Genomic DNA, 15,267 nt, shown 5'->3' with positions numbered 1-15,267 from the left:
TGGGAAGGACGGCTCAAATCCAATGCAATTATGGATAATAAAGATTGCTTAATAAATGGTAAGTGCCATTATTGGCATCGTGATTTTCACCAGCAAAAGGGGTTTCCTCTGACATTTCGACACGTTCGAAAGGACGATACCATTATTTTCAGAAAGGGGTATATTCACGGGTATCATAAAAGAAACATCACCATTTTTTCGAATGCAAATAACTTGCACAGTTCAGAGTTCATGAGAATTGTGGAAGTTGATCAGGTAAACATGACGGGTGAGAGGAGCAGAAAGGAGCCGGTGGGGGAAGTTCAGAAGTGGAAGAACAAGGCCAAAGTTTGGAGAGAGCTGGAAAAGGGTGGGGTTACTAATTTCTTCGAGAAACTTCATGGCTCGGATCCTGAGATCACTAACAGCATGGTGAATTCGTGGAATAATGGTAAGGTTAAGGTGAACGGGGTCTACTTTCAAATTACTGAGGATGTGGTTGCTGAAGTCACGGGGATTCCGATGGAGGGGCATAAATTCTTCAGAGACAAGAAGATGTCTTCTAATGCAATCAAGGATTTTGTGAAAAACACTGAAGAGCTGAACAAGCTGGGCAAGAAAGAGACGTTTTTTGTAACGGATACTATAAAGAAGCTCTGGAGGTATGTTCTCTACGCTGTCATTGAATATATAACCCTAGACCCCAGGTTTGATAGGGTTAGGACTCACCATTTTGTGATTCTGAATCATTTTTGCCATGGTAGTAAGATCTCCTTCCCGTATTATCTTTTTAACTCGATGAACAAGGCCATTTCTAGTTTTAAAAAGAAAGCTACCGTCAACCTGGCCCTGCATGAGGGTCTTCTGCTTCTGATTCATGAGCATTTCCACGCTCAAACCATTAGCAAAAACCCTATCCAGGGGGCGGATGTTGACAAGAGCAGCTCCAGTTTTTCCTCAGATTTCGACGATGTCGAGAGCATCAGCTCTGATGAGGTTTTTGAGCATTCAGGTAAGAAGACTAAAAGCCATAAGAAGGATTACCCCTCTATCAAATTACCCAGCAGAAAGAGCCCTAGAGGTCATACCCCAACTAAAACTGGCTCTGCTGAGGTGGAGGAAGAAATGGATACTGATGATTCTGACAAGGTTTCGAAGGAGGAGCTGGATGAGGAGAAACTGAGAAAAAGACAGAAGAGGGAGGGAGAGAGCATGGAGCGCTCCAGTAGTCAGGGAAAGGATTCTCTGCCCATTCCCCTCTCCCCTATACATCCTCAGCCTCCTTTGGAGGAAAATGACAACTCTGGACAGATTGAGGGGGAAGTGCAAGTTAATAATAGAAGGAAGGCTTGGAAGAACTCCAATGTGAGAACGGCCACTATGGGAATCTACAGAGAGGCGATGAACCCCCAACTCCTGGTGGATGACCTCGAGAAGCCTAGACTCAATGAGCTAATTAACCCGGCTATGGTGGCTATTTCTGTTAATGCAAGAGAAACGGGCATGAATCTGTTGAACAATGCCCGCAATTGCATGATCGACAACTTCAGATCAATTTGGCTTTTCCATGAGCTTGAGGATGTCAGAGATAGGGTTTCCCAAATGGAAAAAATCAAAAGCAAGACAGGTGCAGAAAGCCAAGGCGACCGGAACAGCTGGGAGACTCTGATGGAGAGGAGAGTAAAAAATATTGAGAACTACAATCACAACCTGGCAAGTCAAATGATCTCCCTCCTCGCTTCGATCAACGACAACATCCTCTCTCTCTTGGAAAATCTCAAAGACAGGAACCAGATGGAGGAAGATGATAAACAGAACAGAGACAAAGATAGGCTGGATGTGGATAAAGCCAAGGACAGCACTATGGAGCAAGATTTGACAAACGCCCAGGATCATAAGGCAAAAGAGCAACAAGAGTGCGCCAAAGCTGCCCAGACCATGCTCGAGATGGAGAAGTAGTCTGCTAGGTTGGGTCTCTGTCCTTTGGTTTTTGTTTCTCCTGGCTTTGGCTTTTTGTCTGGTCTCTGTTTTTCTGGTTGGTTCTCTGGCCTTTTTAGTGGGCAGTTTTTTCGGGCTGGGCCTTTGGGCTTATTTTCAGCCGTAAGGCTTATGTTTTGGCTGGGCGTTTTTTCGCTTATTTTCAGCCTTTCTTGTTGTTAAACTTATGGGTTTCAGGACCCCTTAAAACCTGTTTACCTTATCAAAAACATACACTTGAAATATATGTCAGATTTCATAAATCTGAATATATAAATTTATGTATACTATTACTTCCTTATTGCTCTTACTCTTTATTCTCTTCTCTCTTAATATTCTGAAATAATCTTCTTTTATTGAAGAGCACACAATTATACTGAGAGGGGGGATTAATCAGTATAATAATAATTTGCCAAAATTAAAACTTTAATCCAAATAATAACTTCAAATACTCAAATAAATAATTATGCACATGAACACAATAACACAAATTTACATGGAGACCCAATGTAGGAGAAAACCATGACAAATAAATGCTTTCTTATATAAACTGTTCTTTTACAATGTATTGTAGGCTTCAACCTACTAGAGGCTCCAACCTCTATGTTTATGAACACTGACTCATTGGAAGCTCCAACTCCCACGCTTCACAGGCTTTGACCTACTAGAAGCTCCTACTCCCACACTTCGCAGGCTCCGACCTACTAGAAGCTCCTACCCCCACTGCTTGTCTTTGTGAGCACCAACCCACTGCACACAAAACTTTTTTTCCACCTTCACGATGTTGCTTGTTTCAACTGATGATGCACATTTTCTTGTATTCAAAGAATTCTTCTCCAATTTGATATTAATCTCTGCTTATATTTATCTTTTAAATCTACCCCCAATCTTCTACACGTAACACACTCCTTTAATCTTCTTCTTATTCTCTTCTTTTCATTCTCATACCTTCTTCTACTCTATAGTCTATATACACTCATTTTGCCCTTTTTAATATCTCTATGCATGTAGTGATATATATGTATCAGTTTAAAATTCTGATTCTACATATATTTATGTATCGCTTTACTTCTTACTCAGCCCTTACTTTTCATTCATATTCTTTATGTATTTCAGATATATATTTCCTTTTATTTATTTCTTCTCTTATATTCTCCTGCTGGCTGATCCTTACTTCTATCTCCACATCTTCTCTTTTATATCTCTTAAAAAACCTTTCATAAAGAGCTGTAACTTTTCAATATGCAAAGTTTGTGTCTTTTAGATCGTAACTCTTCGTAGTTTAATTCCCATATTTTTAAATCATTTTTATTAAGACTTTTGCATCTTTTTAATATCATACTTTATGATCTTGGTTTAATATCGCTATTGCCTCATAATTTCTGGCTTCACACATATCACTTCTCAATAGATTACAAATTTGTTATCTCATGGTTAATTTATTACCCACGTATCTCACTTCTTAATACCAGTTCCACGGTGAATACATTTTAATCAATGTACTCCATATTTGTTTTAATCAATGCTGCCTTCATAGTGTTTGTATAGCATCATCATTCACAGGGCCAATAAATTTGATCTATCTGGAATATTATCTTTGAATATTTATGATTGTCTTTATTTTGCCAGGTCAAATAATCTATCATGCCTTTTACGTGCCGAAGCGGATTCTTCATCGCTGCTTTCAAACTTCTTTTACTGACGGCTTGATTCTCTTTATACTCATTAATAATTGGTGGTGCTACCGTTCTGTATGATATATATTCATATTTGATGTCTTGAAATGTATGATGACTTGTATCGTTTGACCCATTGATGTAAAAATCGCCTGAGGAGATTAATCGCCTAGGCCTAAAAAAGTTTAATCGGGAAAAATCGGGAAAAAATCGGGAACTAAAAAACCACTAAATTTTAATAAAAAAAAGCGATTTTTTTACAGAATTCAATGTTTTTTTGCATCTAATGACTTAATTACTAACAATACATAAGAAACAATCATGTTTAGATATATATCAATGCAAAAAGAGTTATTAATCAGTAAATTACTATTAATTAGTAAATTACTAACAAGTAGTGACAAGTTGTAAATTACTAACAACTAACAAGTTCACAACACATGAGAAGTATTCTCATAAATAAAGAGTCAAATGTAAAGAGTTCAAATAAGCACATCAACATGACTACAAATAAGTACAAATGTCAAATATAGGACTACATCTTCCTCTTCCCAGTCGCTTTACTAGTGAGTGCGGGAGAGGGTAAAGCTCTAGAACTAGAACCACGTAGGGTTTGTGCCCATGTTTGTGTTTGTGCCAATGCAGGAGATGGTGTAGCTATAGAACTAGATGTCGGTAGCTCCACATTCGCTGTGCGCAAGATGTCAAGGTCCCCTGCAGTAAGCTCAATGTCATCATCCTCATCATCGCCCTCCTCGATGTCATCCAAATCGATGTCATATCTAGTTCCACCACCTTCCTCCTCCACAGCCTCCTCCGCGGCCTCCCTCTCCAAATTGGAGATGTCCTCCTGTGTAAATAAGGGAGCCTACTCCTAGGCTGTCCAATCATAATAAGGATCTATCTCATCCAAATCGATTGGCCCAAGAGGATCTTGTGGTGCCTTTTTCATGCACAATTTAAGATTATATTGCACATAGACCATGTCATTCATCCTCTTTTGGGACAACCTGTTTCTCTTTTTTGTGTGGATGGCCTCAAACAAACTCCAGTTGCGCTCACAATGTGATGCGCTGCAAGGCTGTGATAGGATTCTAAGAGCAAATTTTGCAAGATTTGGAGTGCTTGCACCCCAAGTGGTCCACCAAGCCACTGCATCACAAAAATTGTACAAGTTAGAAAATACTAATAGACAACAAAAAGTGAAACATAAATGTTAATTTAGCATTTGAGATTTAGAAGTTTGCAAATGTATTACCTGGGGTTTGTGTAAGCCTTGCTCTCTTGCAGAGAGAAGTGGAGAACACCTTGCCCCCTGCTGAAGTGAAGATCTCCTGCTCAGCGATGATTTTACCTCTTGTTTCCTCGCTGGTTACCATCTTTTCGAGGCACTCACTTAGGCCTCTGATGACCTCTCCATCAAGATCTGCATATGTACCATCAGCCCTAAAACCAAAAACCAAAAACAAATAAGTGTTGCAATTTTAGTACACACCTAACACCCTACGAAAGCAAAATGAACTCAAGTCTTTGCTAACTTAAATTTGAGTAAGAATGAGCTTACGATATACCTAAAACGTGGGTTGAGGAAATATCCTGCTGCATGAATGGGTTGGTGGAGCTGATTATTCCACCTTCTATCAATGATCTGCCAAATGGGTTCATATTTGATGCTTTCCCCCTTGTAGTAATTTTTGACAGATTCTTTGGCCTTGTCCATGGCCTCATATAGTTCACTCATTGGCGTTTGGTCTCCATCAACCAAACGCAGAACTCTGACTAAAGGCTCAGACACCTACAATATAAATTTGAAATTAGTTGACAAGTTACAAAATTATTATTTACTTGAGTTACAAACTTAGTATGTTATAAAGTTGTAAGTGTAAACTAAAACTTAAAGTTTTGTAGTTACCTTTACTATTTCATCAGCCTTATCTTCAAAATATTTATCAAACACAATCCGCACAACATTCTCTCCTTCACTCTTCTTTGAAAATGTGGAAGCAAGCCATTTTTTGGAAACAAACATTTGCTTCAAAGAAGCCAAATTATCGAGAATGCTTTGCAATGTCAAAAAAATCGTTGCAAACCTTGTGGCGGCAGGCCTGACAATTTCTTTGCCATCATTGTGCTCTCTCATCAAGCTAAGGACCCATGGGTGATTGTATATGTATTTTGTCACCCGCCTTGCATCCTCCACAATTGGAGTGACCCACTCAAGTTTGCCCATGTCCTCCAAAAGAAGGTCAAGGACATGTGCTGCACACGGGGTCCAAGAGGGAGTGGGGTGCCTCTGTTGTAGGAGTTTTCCTGCCAATTCTAAAAGAAAATACTAATTAGTTTCCAACTTTTCAAAAATATCAAACTATTAAAAATTCTTCACATGCAACATAAAATTACGGTTTACCTGCTGATACATATGCAACAGCATTGTCTGTGATGATTTGCACCAAATTTTCAATGCCAATCTCTAAGACCATGTTCTCCAACATCAATGCCAATGTCTGAGCATTTTTTACCTTGTTGGAGGCATCAATTGATTTTAGGAACACCACATTATCATTACAACAGGCCAAAAAATTAATTATGGTCCTGCTCTTCCCATCCGTCCACCCGTCAGAAAGAATGGTGCAACCAAATTTTGTCCATTCTTGTTTCTGTTCCTCAACAAATGCTTTGGCCCTCTCAATAGCATTTCCAATAAGCCTACAAAAACAAAATTTAGTTATATCTTAGATTCTTAGTAATTTAAAATTGATTTAGACTTTAGTAATCAACATTCTAATTTCTAGATAAATTAATTAAAATTTAGAACTAAGTAAAAAGTTAAAAATTAAAAGGAAATTGAGAGTAATAAAATTATTCGCTTACCTACCACCCAACACAAAACGAGAAGGGGACTTGTAACCCTTTCCTGCAACTGTCAACCCTGTGGCCAAAGCCTCCCAATAGGGACTGTCAACAACACTAATAGGAAGGTTGTTGAAAACCCAGAAATCTGCTAGTGCATTGTCCAACTAGTCATGGACCTCCTTATTCCATCTAGTGGCCTCTAATGAAAGTTGTGCACCAGGTGTGTGCCTCGACACAAAATAGCTCCCTATCCCAGAAGCACCTGCTGATCCTGATGGTGCGGAAGTACTAGGAGGTGTAGGAGTGGGAGTGGAAGCGGAACTCGTGAAAGAAAAACTACCCTGTTTGCGGATACGCGGCCCACAATAAGAGCCGGCCATGCTCTCAATGGCTGCCTCCTCCTCCTGAACATCAACGAAACTGCCCTGGGTCTCTACTATGGCTGCCCTGACATGCAATTTATTCTGCTCTCTTTGCAATTTTTTTTGCTCTCTAGCTTCGAGCAAGGCATTTGCAAACCTTTTTATTTCTTCTGTTGTACTATCACAAGGATTTGTATCATGTTTTGAGATCCCTACAATGTGATATTTGAACCAGTAAATGCCCCCGAATATTACTTTTTCACATCGAATGCAAATCACTTTGGTGGGTTCATCGGGTGCTTCACAGGCATATTTCCATGCCTGATCTCTCGCATTCTTTGGCCTAGTGCCAATGTAGCCTGAGGGGCATGGAATCAATGGCCATTTGTTTGCCATTTAAAATTGCTGCGGGCTGCCTACACATACAAATTTTTTTTAAAAAACTATAAATAAATTATAACAAGATCAAAGTTAATAGTTAAACAAAGAATTCAAGCAACATTCCAATAACAGCGCCAATAAATTGAAATCCAAATAACATTCAAACAAACTAGCTGCTAGGATTTCAAATTTTTCAAAAAAGTGCAAATTTCTAACATAAATTCGATCTAGAATGGAAAAAAATGCAAATGAATGCATTTAATCTTGCTTACATTCATCAAATGCATTCCTAACTAATTAGGAATGTATTTTTATCCATTTACATGCAAGAAAAAATAATACAATCTCTTGCAAAAATAAAAAACAAAGATTCAAATCACTTACCTAGTAACAAAGAAATCGAATCAAAAGGCCTCCAAATGCACTTGATTCCGCTTGTTTCTTGCCAAGAACTCCTCCTCTATCCTCTCCTCTCCAAAACGCCCTAAGCAATGTAAAAACAGAATGAAAAAAATGTGTTTTTTCGTCACTTTATGTGACTGCTGGGCGCGGGCGATTTTTTTGCAACAAATAGCGATTTTTAGGCGATTAATCAGCAATTTTTTGGAAAAAATCTGCAAAAAAAAATCGCGATTTTTGGGGCGACTAAATCGCCGGCCCCAAAAAATCGCGATTTTATCTCGTTTTGACCTATACCTAAGATTTAAGTTCATCAAAATACTTCAGTGCAAGGTTTTATCGCTGTGCCCCAATATACTCTTTCAAACTTCACACAATCTTATCACTGCCACATATATTTATCATTCATCCCCATATTGCTTTGATGGTCATCATATTTAATATGGTATTTTTTGAATACAGAGAAATATTGTGCGGGATGCTTGGACTTTACGCACACAAACATTTAATAGTCATATTTTGTTTTTTTTATCGGGCCTCCCAATTATTGATTTGTTGAAAGTTATCATTGGCTCAGTTTCAGTCAATGATGTTTTGCCTAAAAGAATCATTCTTGTTGACTTCATCGCATATGTTAAGCGTTCCATAACTTCATCGTTCCATGGTGTTGACTTTTCTTAAAATCTTCTTCTCGCTGATTGCCTTGTGAGGTGACATGGTTAGTATAGATACGTCAAAAGTTTGCATGATGCATTCGTAGGAGATTTTGTCTTCAGTTGCTACCTTTCAAATTTTCTTCATTTGATGACAAGGACTTGCTTCAGATTTCCAATGCTGCTTCAACCTAATTGATTTAATGCTTTCAGCTCAAATGTCTTTTGCTAATGCATACAATGATTGTGTAAGAGGTATATGCCATCTTTGTCATAGCGTCTATAATACTTTTAAATTACCATCATTCAAACTTAATACTTATCGGGCTATCTGTTCACACATTCAGTTATCATTAAATTTGTCTCGTTTGCTAATTTACTATGTTTATTTCCCACACAGCATATGCCATATTTGCTCCACATGATGTGACGATATATGATCTGTTTTGAAGAAGATCATATGGCAAGTTTGACTGTTATCTCATTAAGTTCTGACTGCCACAACAAGCGTGGTTTTTCTTATGTACAGAATTTGTCACATGTATCTGCATCTTTTTCAAACTCCTTTTGAATCTGGTAATTGTGTACAGTTACATGATAATCTGTCACTAAATCAGATAGATATTGTTGCTGACTGGAAATGTTGCTACAATTAATTCTTGCAAGCTCTCTTATTTACTAAGCTGGATGACAGACTGATGATAGTTTATATTCTAGTGATATTGTAGAAGCTTGTCATGATGAGGTCACTCTTCTTTTATATTATTGCTGTTTAATAATTTTAAGTGATCAACGTACAGTGGCTCTTTTGTTGTTGTCATTGCTCAACTGATTTCCTTAATATATTTGTCATTGTCTTACGATGATTTGTCTCCATAATTACGTGCTTTCTGGCTGACTCATGATTTCTTACTGGTATAATCATAATGTTATAATAATGCCTTATGCAAGTTTCACAAATCTTCTAAGTATTCTTTATATACTATCGTCACATTTATATTTGTTGCCAACCTTAGTCATATATAACATGAATGCCTGCAACATTAAATTCATTAATGTACCTTTCTTTGTATCTTTGACATTGATGGTGTTTTACATTTAGTTTGTCCATCTTTGACATCAATGACAATATTTCCATCATTTATATCTTCCTTACATCAGATTTCTTCATACTCTTCAAATAATATATTTTCTTACAATGTGCACCTGCTTCTTCCTCTTTTTAATCTTATTCTTATTCACACATATCTGCACTTTAGTAACTACTGACAAAATCAGGACAAATTGCAGAGGACGTCGCGAGTCTTCAACAATTAAACAAAATATGATCGAGTGATGCAGATATACAGAGTCAACGACAATAAACAATTATTGTGATTATGTACATGCAAACAACAAACCTACTGAGAAAAAAAAATCCACTTGAAGTATGTGATTACTGATCAACAGTTCGATATTGAAGATTTGTCCATATCTAGCAGCAATAGCATTGAATATGCTTCAGTTTGAAATATCATTAGTGGCAGAAAACCCTGTCAATACAGACAATAGCAATGTCATACAGTATTAGCAGTATTAGCAAGCATCCAAATGATAGTGTTCAGAACAGAACCACAAGTAGGCATATCATGAATAAACAAAGTAGAAGTAATGCATGTGTAGATATCCAAATTGGCAAAAGACAAAACACAGGTGAAAATAGATGGATCTGAGACACGTTATTCGCCATACCAATAAATTAAACCAGCGACTAAGCAATGAAATGGTCTTATAACAGCGATGAACACAAGTATTCACGCTGTTTTTGAAGAAGACTAATGAATGATGCCAGGGTCGATCTAAAGATTAAACAGTAGCATGACAGTGATGATAAACAATATTAAAAGATGGACAATCGGGAGGCACCTACGTGTGTGGCATATTAGTCACGTAATATACTGAAGCAGCAATATGATATCGTTTGTCATAGGTATAATCAACTTCATGTGCAGATGCTGTCAAGAGGAGTCAGAGTCCGATAAGCACAAATAAATTTAGCCGCTTAGAAGAACCAATGGCATACATATACCCAAATAACTTACGGTATAAAAATGATTATTAAGATGGGTCAAGCTTCATGTAGACGGCAGTCAGAGAATATTGAAATATATATCAAGATATTACAACTGATGTATAAATGGGATCCACTAAATAGAATTACATTGGTAACACAATTAAAATAAAGTTGGTCTAACTTAGAAGTATTATTATTATTATTTTAATTAAGAAAAGACATGACTTTTAAATTTTGAAAAGTCACAATTCCTCATATTTACAAGTATAAAAGAAGGATGGCACACTTCAAAAAGATGTGGAGAAAAAGAATAAAGAGTATTAAAAAGCAGAGCAGTGGATACTAAGAGAATTGTGATATTAAAGAAAGGAAGAAAAGCAGTGCAGTGGTGTGAAGATAGAAGAATAATAATAAGAGAATGTGTGGTGATTAAAATATTAAAAGAAGAATAAATTATATATGAAAAGTATGCAGGGAGAAGAATAAGAATACAGTGAGTAAGTAGAAGAAAGTAATAAGTGAAGGAGGAGAGGAGATTTAAGATTAAAGGCATCCAATATTAGAACATTAAGAGATGAGAGAATGAAGAGTAAAGAATAAATTTATATATTCAGATTTATGAAACCTGATACATATAATAATAGAAGAAAATTAAGAAAGATTGCTGCTGTCATGAAGAGGATATAAAGGAGGACTATTCAAAGATATTTGTGGAAGAAATATAGCAGATTCAGTGAAGAGACTTATAAAGATCCCACCCACTCCCCCCCCCCCCCCCCCAAGTATAATCATGTGCTCTTAAATTGGTATCAGAGCCTAGTTCCTTCTATAAAGCCTAACTGTAATATCCCGAACAGGATATTTACTAATTTTTTTTCTTTCAACAGTATACTCAGAAAATAAACTTGGTAGATAATTTCCAGCACATTCGAAAACAGAAGAAATGCCAACCGTCACTTTTCCAACCTCTTCTTGAATACAATAACAGACTCACGTATAAATAAATGTGATATGAGACACTCAATAAAACCACGGTTCTCCACAAGATAACAATTTGTTATTTCCAAAATAACATTCAAGATGTTGGACATAAAACCATGAATTACAACTGATGAGATGAAACCAGCAACTCTTGTAATTCCTTAAACAATGTTATTGCCTTATACAGCAGCAATATAACAATCAGCAACTAAAATGTTATTGTATTATACAACAGCAATACAATAACCAATATACAGAAACCAATCCTAAATACAGATTCAACAGTCGGATTGGAACGATAGGATATGAACCTGTAAGCACGAATGAAACACCCAAAGTAGTGGTTCCCGGGACAATGGGTTTGTGTCCACTGTCTGCTAGCACGAGGGGCTACATCCTCCAACTAGTTAAAAGCTGAAGCTTTCTAAGCCTCTCAAAGAGAGAAAACTAAACTAAATAGTAAAATCAAGCATACCAAAAGAATGAGTCTCATCTCCTTTTATCTTCACAGTAGTGACTCTTCAACTTCTCCCTGATAAGTCATCTTATTCCTCCGTGTCCTCTTGTGACCACATGGGATATTAATTTGACCTTTAATAATAAATCTCCAAGTAACATAGTCAAATTTAATATTGAGAATTCGTTTTTCTTAATAACTCTAATGTCCCCAAAGAAGGGACATTACATGAACTACTTAAAGGTAGATCTAAAAGAGCACAATGGGGGAAATCTTTTAAAATAAAACGCCAATGTTTGATGGGATGAACTATGCCCATTGGAGTATAAAAATGGAAACTTATCTGATGGCCATTGGTTTCGATGTCTAGCAATCAATTGTAGATGGTTATACACCGCCGCAAAACCCACCAACAGATACAACCAGAAAGAGAAAATGCGAAAACAATGGCAAAGAAAAACACACAATTTCATGCAATCTTGCTGAATCAATATTCTCAAAAGTTATGCACTATAGATCGACCAAGGAGATTTGGGACAAGCTGAAAAATGTTTATGAAGGAATTGAGAATGTAGAGATATCCAAACTACAAACTCATTGGAAAGTATTCGACAGTCTCAACATGAAAGAAGATGAGAATATAGTTACTTTTCTTGAATGTGTAGATGATGTTGTCAATTCTATGCAAACTCTTAGTGAGGATCATTACCTATAAAGTTCATTTCTAAAATATCTGCAATTGAGGAAAGAAAAGATTTAGATAAATTGACAAAAGATGAATTGCATGGGATCTTTACTGCTTATGAAATACGAATTGGAGCAAATGAATCAAAAAAGGAAATAGCATTCAAGGCGTCAAAAAGGGGTAAAAGCAAAAAGAAAACTTCAAGTGAAAGCTCAAATAGTGAATCAAATGCTTACTTTATAGGAAAGCTGAAAATAGTAATGGGAAGAACAAAGGAAAATTCAAATGTTTCAACTACGGAAGACCGGTACATTTGCATCAAAATGCCCTCTAAACAGCAGTGACTCTAGCAACGATGAAGAACAAAAATATACAAAGAAAAAAGAAAAGAAGTATGCTAAGAACTATCATAAGAAAAAAGTTTCACTAGCACAAAAAGAGTTTATACTCAAAGAAAGAAAGAAGCTCATCTAAAGAGAGGAATGATGAATACCAAAGTGATGATACAGAAGATGAGATACTCTTTTTGGCCATGACTAGTTAGCAAGAAAAAGAAGATGTTGATAAATCATGCAGTGAATACGAAGGTGTTGATGAAGCAAGTTGTGAAGATGAAGAAGTTGACGAGTCATCTAGCAATGAAGAAGATGTTGATGTCATGGAAGAGTTACATTATGCATACAAAAAGAATACAAAATTGAAAGAAAAAGTCACTAAGTACAAGATGCAGATTAAAGAATTAAAGACTCAACTAGAAGAATTCAAACAAGTTGAGAATGATGAAGAGGAGTGTACCAAATTAAGACAAGAAGTTGATAAATTGAGAAAGGACCTAAAGGAGAGTAACACCAAACTAAATAACAGTCTCAAGTTTGAAAAGAGCTCTGAAATTCTAACAGAAATTATTATTAATCAAAAGCGATCCACGAGCAATACAGGAGTAGACTATGAAGGAAAGTCAAATAATAAAGATCACACACTCAAAGGCTTTATCAAGGAAGGAAATAGGAAATGATGATTCATCCATGAAATTTAAAGGATTTGAACTTGAAAAGGATTATAGAAAGCAAGGATATAAACCTCGCTTCTATGGATATTGTTACTCATGCAGCTATTTTGGTCACTAGGCAAGAGAATGCATGAATGGAGAAGCAAAAATCATAATTCATATTTGAACTATAACACTGTATGTTATAAGTGCGATAACTATGGGCATATAGCGAAATATTGCAGATTTGATGATGGGGAGACTCATATAGATGATAAAAGACAGGATGCAAAAGATAATCACAAAAGAAAAACTATAAAGGTTTGGAGAGTAGGAGATAACTTTCAAAGGGCATATTCACATGCATTCAAGTGGAAAGATGGAAGATTGATGGGTATCCCTTCACCATTGATGTCAAAGGGGGAGAGATTGAAAGGATGAGAGTCGAAAAAGATGAGTAAGTATTGCAATCAATGACAAAGGCGGAGATTGATGAAAATGCATTGATGTCAAGAAAATGAGATGAATAAGGAAATGAGATAAGTAGAAAGATAAAACATATTCATTAGTTATATATGTTGAATAAATCCAATCATATCCAAATGCGGCAACTATTATATAGATTGAAATATTGAAAACAAGAGAATATATAAATTAATAACACCGATGCATATTACCTTAAGATAAGATAAGATAAGATAAGATAATGATATTAATGTCCAACAAAAGACCAAAAGAAGTCTATGGGACTATAAGGTTACAAGAGTGAGGCAAACACCAGCAGGAACACACAAAGGTGTCCAAAAATAAATGACAAAACCAAAACAACAAATAAAGAGACAAAGAGAATGCCAAGATAGACTAGTAGTCCTTCTTAGGTGAAAAGAAATCAGTCACTGAATGATACGCTTGCCGATGCATAAAAGGACATCCACGTAAAAGGACATCCGCAAGCGTAACCCACCAGAAGGGTTAACCTAGGCAGTGGCAATGTACCGTCTGTAAATGTCAAGTTGAACATGCTCATTCAACTCATGCCGAGAGGGGAGAAGATGAGTCGGGGCATCTAATGAGAACTGAAAAGGGGGGAGATCAATGTCAATCCTAATCGAACTTAGCAAAGAAGAGGCCTGTGCATACCAAAAATGTGCACGAGGTGATGGAGGAACCAAACCAAATCAAAAATGGCCACAAGACTGAAAGATAAGCACCAAACTCAGCAAAAATGAAACTATGAGGAGTGAACCTGTGACATTTGATGATGCGCCTCAAGAACAGAGTCTAAACCCGCTCAATCGAGGCCCAATCAGACCCAAGAAGAGGACCCCAAACCACAGACCCATAAAGAACAGTCGGCCGCACAAGAGATTCCAAGAGAGATAACTTGGACAAGGTATCCTGGAAGTGATGTCTAAAACACTGTATCTCAAGCAAAGCAAGAGAACCCATACCCTTATTAACTCTGGGTTGAATGGCTGGTCTCATACTAAATTGTGGACTAGAAAACATAACCCCTAGATATGTGTAGGATGAAGTGATCTCAATCTCCTGGTCCTTAAAAACGAAGTGAAGATGAGAAGTCTTTAAACAATTAAAGATCATTACCCGAGTCTTACCCAAGTTAACCACAAGTTGTCGCTGATCACAAAATGAAGCCAAGCCATCAAGAAGTCTCTATAACCTATTTGGAGAGGAAGCAAGGAGAACCACATCATCCGCAAAAAGATGGAGATTAGAACTTGATAAAGACAACAGCCATCCTCAAGGAGCGAAGACTTCAAGAGGAAGTCCTCAAGCTCATCAATATATAACCCAACAAAATA

General features: G+C 36.8%; 2 protein-coding genes across 2 annotated transcripts in view; both read right to left on the bottom strand.

Annotated features, from left to right (window-relative positions):
* LOC149564309 (Zn-dependent exopeptidases superfamily protein) overlaps positions 1-15,267 on the bottom strand; it is a 179,228-nt gene that overhangs the window by 67,509 nt on the left and 96,452 nt on the right. The gene's annotated exons all lie outside the window — the stretch shown is intronic.
* LOC149564310 (uncharacterized) lies at positions 4,168-7,243 on the bottom strand. The gene is made up of 8 exons (XM_089824213.1): positions 6,748-7,243; positions 6,504-6,630; positions 6,202-6,338; positions 6,040-6,066; positions 5,545-5,942; positions 5,204-5,427; positions 4,880-5,078; positions 4,168-4,482 (listed from the first exon to the last, which is right to left on the bottom strand). Exons 1-8 carry the CDS (start codon positions 7,241-7,243, stop codon positions 4,168-4,170), a joined length of 1,923 nt encoding a protein of 640 aa, XP_089680339.1.

This window comes from Cupressus sempervirens, chromosome 4 (assembly GCF_028749045.1).
Source record: "Cupressus sempervirens isolate cs-2001-9-10 chromosome 4, ASM2874904v1, whole genome shotgun sequence".
Lineage (NCBI taxonomy): Eukaryota > Viridiplantae > Streptophyta > Pinopsida > Cupressales > Cupressaceae > Cupressus > Cupressus sempervirens.
Note: the sequence above shows the minus strand (reverse complement) of the source record. Positions and strands in the feature narration are given on the sequence as shown.

Coding starts and splice junctions, on each gene's coding strand:
- LOC149564310 (XM_089824213.1), bottom strand. CDS start 7,243: ATGGCAAACAAATGGCCATTGATTCCATGCCCCTCAGGCTACATTGGC. Junction 6,631..6,747: donor CGCACCATCAGGATCAGCAG/GTGCTTCTGGGA, acceptor ATGCACTAGCAG/ATTTCTGGGTTTTCAACAAC. Junction 4,483..4,879: donor AAACCCCAGGTAATACATTT/GCAAACTTCTAA, acceptor TTATTTACACAG/GAGGACATCTCCAATTTGGA.